This window comes from Pediculus humanus, genomic scaffold, assembly GCF_000006295.1.
Source record: "Pediculus humanus corporis 1103172108247 genomic scaffold, whole genome shotgun sequence".
NCBI classification, from domain to species: Eukaryota; Metazoa; Arthropoda; class Insecta; order Psocodea; family Pediculidae; genus Pediculus; species Pediculus humanus.
The window spans coordinates 165,054-171,448 of NW_002987816.1; the positions used below are offsets into that span (position 1 = coordinate 165,054).

At 32.6% G+C, this 6,395-nt stretch overlaps 1 protein-coding gene across 1 annotated transcript; it reads right to left on the bottom strand.

Moving 5' to 3' along the window:
• Positions 1 to 1,478: 1,478 nt before the first annotated feature.
• Positions 1,479 to 3,236, bottom strand: Phum_PHUM462920 (transcription factor Sox-2, putative; the record flags this gene model as incomplete). The annotated part of the gene is made up of 2 exons (XM_002430057.1): positions 1,479 to 2,713; positions 3,125 to 3,236. The coding sequence occupies 2 exons, from the start codon at positions 3,234 to 3,236 to the stop codon at positions 1,479 to 1,481; spliced, it is 1,347 nt and encodes a 448-aa protein (XP_002430102.1).
• Positions 3,237 to 6,395: the final 3,159 nt, after the last annotated feature.

Here is a 6,395-nt window from a genome sequence, read left to right on the forward strand (position 1 = left end):
TTCTACTTCTTCTTTGTCGTATATTAGACAAACGGACACCGGAAAATTCCAAAAAAATTATTCTTTATTAATATTATTTTTTTTTTCTCCAATGAATGTTCATTTTCTCCAGAAAAATTCACCTTTTCAACCTCGCGAATGAATCGCGAATCGAACGCCAAAATTTTTTAAAATAACGAACGATTTTTTTTTTTTTTTTAATTTTCTTCAATCAAAACAGGTTTCATATTGTACGCGATTGTTTTCAACTCAAAATCCGTTTGCTTTCTGCTAGCGATGATGATGATGATGATGATGATGATAATAATAATAATAATAATAAATCGAGGAAATTACCGACGGCAAATTATTTTTTTTTCGTCTGCGATTCAATTTCATCCTGTTTAGTTTTTCGAACGTTTTTTTTTTTACCGTCGATGCGAATAACGAAAAAAAAAAAAAACCGTTACGCGAAAAAACCTTACTCTCGATGATAATGATAATAATTATTATTATTATTTTACGAAAATAAAATGAAAAATTTTTTTTCTCGGTTTTTTGAACTTCCGTCGAACGATATCACAAACCGAAAACGAAAAATAATAACGGTCGTTTTTATACAAATTCGAACGTTCGAACGTAGTTAATTTAAAAATTTAAATTTTTTTTAAACCCCTCCCCCCACATTTTCCTACATTCCGTTTTGTTGTATTTTTTTTTAGTACTAGTAATAGTAGTAAAATACTTTTCCCGATGAAATCTTTTTCTTTCTTTCTTTTTTTTTTTTAACTTTACTTTTTCCTCTTTTGTCGTGAGAGGAGGAAAAAATAATGATGATGATGATAATAATAATATAAAAAAATGCTTAAATCGTCGTCGTCGCCATCATCATCATCATCATCATTGTAAATTTTACAGAGCGTTGAACACGAAAATTGAATGTTTTTTTTTTTTTTTTTGAAAAAAGTTCAATTTCGAAAAATTTTCTCCGCCAAATAATAATGATAATGATAAAAAATTTTCAAACGATTCCTTCCCTTCCTCTCTCTCTCTCTCTACTTCCCGTCGCTCCGTATAAAATTTTATGGTCCGACGAACGAAAAATAATAATAATAATAATAATAAATTTTTTTTTTTATTTAGTTTATATTATTATTAGGTTTACGAGAAAGATTCCACACCTCCGTAAAAATTAAAATTATATGCCGAGTTTGGTTAAAATAATTATAGTTTATGGCGCGTGTAAAATGGCGTAAAAAGTAGTAATAATAATAATAATGATGATAATGATAATAATAGTAATAATAATAACAATAAAAGTATTTAAATTTACCTTTTATTAAGTCGGCGTATGAGGTCCGATGATGGACGATGAAGCGTTCGTTATATTTACAAAAAATTTTCATGTCGAGGCCTTCTTCGCACCCTAGGCTTAGTCATTTTAGTCATGGCGCAAAGTCCATGGCGTGATGCGCCCAGGGAGAAGGCTCGGCCGGGCCCTATATGTGCGCCAAAGGCTGCAACTGGTCCGACGGGTGATACTGCATTTGATGAAGGCGCTGCTCAGCACCGGGTTCTCCGGGAAGGTACATTGAGATCATTTGCCGGAGATCTCCGGTCGAACCGTTGCTCCCGGCGGGTACGGCTCCCGGCGTGCCTGAGTATTCTCTTTTTATCGAAACCGGAGCTCCGGTGGTAGGCGTGGGCGTGTGCAATCCTCCCGACGACGGCGAAACGGGCTCGGATTTTATGGAGCTCCCGCTCGGACTGTGAGACGACTGTTGGAGGTAAGGTGAGGGAGCTCCTCCGGGAACGGTTCCCCCGTACATTCCGTACGACGAACCGTTCACGTATCCGGCGTGTTGCATTTGTCCGACGTCGTAACGGTACCCGCCGTAATGTTGCTGATATGCCGCGTCGTGAACCATGTATCCATTAGGCATGTATCCGTTAGGCATTTGATATACGTCTCTCCCGAGGGTTTGGTGTTGGGACACCGGACTTCGCGCGGATTCTCCCCCACTTCCCGGAATTAACGGAGTCGTTCCCCCGAGAGGATATTTGTCCTTTTTGAGCAACGTTTTCGTTTTTCTACGCGGTCTATATTTATAATCTGGGTGTTCTTTCATATGAACGGCTCTCAAGCGTTTCGCTTCGTCAATGAAAGGCCTTTTTTCCGACTCACTAAGTAGCTTCCACTCCGCACCAAGTCTTTTAGATATTTCCGAATTATGCATTTTAGGATTTTCCTGTGCCATTTTCCGTCGTTGACCTCTCGACCAAACCATGAATGCGTTCATGGGACGTTTTACCCGATCGATATTTTGATTTTTATTTGAACTATTGTTATTATTTGGCTGGGGTGCGTGCTGATGAAGACTGGACGGCGGAGGTTGGTGATGCTGAGGCGGTTGATGAGATTGATGATGGGGTGTGTGTTGAGAGTGTTGCAAAGGTTGATGTTGCGACATGTGCTGGAGATGTGGTTGACCCAAGGCCATGCTACTCGGCGATAATGATGATCCGTGAACTAAACCTCCTAAAGTACCGTAACTGCTGACTTGATGCAGGCCAGGGTGCGGCGCCATATTTCCGTGAAGACTACCGCCCTTGAGGTCCGCCTCCATCGTCAGCATTTCGTCCTCCCTGTGTGCGTACAGTTTGTTTGATTTTGGTAACCTCGACGCGGAACCCAAAAACGCCTTCGTGGCGTTTTCACGCTGACTGAAGCCAGCTAAACAAGCACGCACATGCACAGTATATTTATATTTCAACAAATTTTTAACATTTTCATATAATATTCACTTTTCAATAATTTACCAAGAGAAAAAAAATATATATATACAAGTATAATAATATTATATTATTATTAATAATAATAATAATTTCTTTACTTTTAATACGAAAAAAATTTTTTTTTCTTTAGGTATTCGATTTATGGGTAAAATTTAAAGATTTGTGAGGAAAAAAAAATTTAAATGAGTCCACCATTTACTACAATCGAACGCGCACTCAAAATTCTTTTTGTTTTAATTTTATTTTAACCGAATTAAAACTTTTTTTTTTATAAATCGAGAACTACACGTGGATTCGCGAAATATTTATTATTATTATTATTATAATTACATGTGATTATATTGTCCACCTATGGTCTTTACACATCCGAAATCAATGACAATGAGCCTTTTCGCAGTTGGCCCCCTTTCAATACTACTACTATTCTCACCAAGACAATAACGCTGAATGCCTCCGCTCATGAAACTCTAGCAGTGGTCACCGAAACCCTCCCCTCTTTCTCACTGCATCCGAGCAACGCGTTACATACTCCACACGTACTGTTCTTCGCTTGAGGTTGAATGGTATTTTAATATGATTTCCTTACATTTATCAAAAGTAAATCCCTAACGCAATCGTTACGTTTAACGTTAAAAACAGGATTTTTATATTTTTTATTTTAACGAACGATTTCGAGGAAAATTATACGCGCGACGGTAATTCTAAGATGAACAAAAATTGTATTGAAAAACAACGACGCGCTCGATTTTTCATAGCTTGCGAAAGAAACAATATTGCGACGTGAATAATTTTTTAAAAATATTTACATTTAACTTATTTCGTACGTATAAAATCCCGTTTTCTTACGTTACGGCATTTAAATCATAATTAATTTTTAAATAGAATTTACTTTCAATGTTTTTTTCATTTGTAAAAACAATTTTCTTAGAATTAAATGAAAATTTTTTTTGAAAATTTTCAACGTAAAAAAAACTTTTTCCCTAATAAAAAACTTCTTAGCGTCATTATCAACGTACGATTTAAGTTTAAATTATCGATTGATCCGAGAGCCTGCCATGTTTAAACCGAACCAATGATGAGGTTTGGGTGGAAACGACTCAGACCGCCCTTTTAATTTTGCACGCCTTCGTTCTTTTTTTTTTCTTCTTTTTCTTCTTCTACTCCGAAATCTCTTTTTCCCTTTTTTTTTTAATTTTATTTTTTTCAAAGCAATAATAATAATAATAAATAATATTATTAGTAATATACTACAATCGATTGTTGACGAACAAACAAACAAGCAAACAATACAAATTATTTCACCTACAATCCCTAAATTCACTTAACCAAATAATAATAAAAAAATCTTCCACCTTCCCTCGTTTGCTTTCACTCTCCCCCCCTCCCCCAAAAAAAGAAAATTATTTTCCAATTTAATAATTAATGTAACCCGAATATCCCTCAGAACCTAAACAATAAAACCCTATGATCGTAATAATAATAATAATAATAATAATAATAATAACATTTCACTTTGAGTTTCTATCAAAGATTATAACTGTGATTCGAAATGAATTCTATTTCCCTTCCCTCCAGCTCCCCGAAAAAAAAAACATTTTTCCATTTTATTCTCCCCCCCCCCGCACACCAAAAAAAGACTTCTGCGCAGTATAAACAACAATAATAATAATAATAAATACCGTGTAAAATATTTATTTTGGAGAAAATTCTTTCTTTCAATTTTCATCTCGCCCAAAATCTTCTTAACAAAAAAATTTATATATATAAAATTATAAACGTGGCAATTACAATCGTGAAATAAATAAATAAATAATAATAATTGTTATTCATTCTTCTGCCACTTTGAAATTTTAAAAGAGCATTTAATAATAATAATAATAATGAAAAGAGTGTATGTGTGTGTGTGTGTACGATACCTCTCTCGTCCAGGGAAAAAAAATTTTTTTTCCATCAAAACGATTTGATTTAAATAAATTAACGAATTGATAATAATGATAATGATGATGATAATGATGATCAGGTCAAAAATAATAAATATATAAACCGATTAAAAAATTGTTAAAATTGATTTTTAAATTTGAACAAATTCCACAATGGAAAGAAAAAAAATGCACTCGTGTGTCATTAATTAAACCATCCAAAATAATAATAATAATAAAACAAAAAAATATGTTTGTTGTTTGTTTGTTTGTTTTGTACAGCGCATGCGTTTGTTTTTGTAAAATTATTATTTTGTTAAATAAGAGATTCGTTCGTTGGTCGTTGTTGTTTGTTTGTTTGTTGTTTTTTTTTTTCAGTTGAGAAAATTTATCGACGTACCATATTTAAATTTGTTTTTTGTTTGTTTGTTTGTTTGTTTTGTTTTTTAATTGAAAACGAGAAGAGGTTGTTGGAAAGAGAGAAGGAAAGAAAGAAAGAAAGAAAGAAAAAAAAATGTCAGTAAATGTGGTAAATTTTATTCTCATTTACCTTGACAGATTGACAGGTTAGGTTTTTCCCTTTTTTTTTTTTTGAAAAAGTTGTAAAAAATGTTAATTTACCAAAAAGATATATATTTTACCCCATTTTCTACCCCCTCGTCGTCGCGCGCATTTAACAGGGTGGTCAAATTGGTATTTTTAGTCACCAAATATAATTTTTAAAAGTTTTTTTTTTCTTTTCTTTTCTTTTTTCCTATCTTTTCATATTTGTACCTACCGGATAGGAAAGGGAAATGTAGAAGGTGGTGGTTGTGAGGGGGGAGGGGTAGGTACGATTTGGTAAAAATACAAAAAAGAAAAAAAAAGTATTACGGCAATGCAATACATCATTTTTGAACTTTTTATTTGTTTTCTTTTTTTTTACTCCCCCTTTTCACTACGTTTTTCCCTTTAAAAAAAAATTCTCCTTCTATCTTTCTCTCTCTCTCTCTCTCTCTCTCTCTCTCTCTCTCTCTCACTGTCTCGCATATAAAATTTATGAGCCTTTTTATAAAAAAAAAAATTTAGACAACACATTTAAAGACAAAATTAAAGGAAAACAACAACAACAACAACAACATACATCTGTTTTTTTCTTCTACGGTCATTGTTATTATTATTATTATATACATAAAAACTTATTTATTTATTGTTTGTTTGTTTGTGTTAATAAATAAAATAAAACTTGCTAACAAGTCAAAATAATTTTGAAAACTTTTTGACATCTACTCTCTTTCTCTCTCTCTCTTATAAAAATTAATAATATTCACAAAGATCTAATTTTTTGATTATCCTGATTAAAAAAAAATCCTGTTTGTTTTTTATTTACAACAACAACAACAACCAAATCGTATGTTTGTAGTTGTAAATCAATTTTTTTTTATTTTTATAACGGGGGGTAAAAAAATTTTTTAAATTTCGTTTACCTGATTTCGCCCCCAAAAAAAAAAAAACGATCAACTCGGATAGTTTAAAAGGTAATTGAACGAATGACGAATTATATTCAAGGTCACGTGTAAAAAAAAAAATTTACACGAAAACAAACAGAAATAATTTTTTTAATGTTTGTTTGTTTGTTTTACGAAAAACAATCAAACGAAAATAAAATTTATTAAATCGCATACGAAATTTTTTTATTAAAAACGACGACTTTGGGATTCG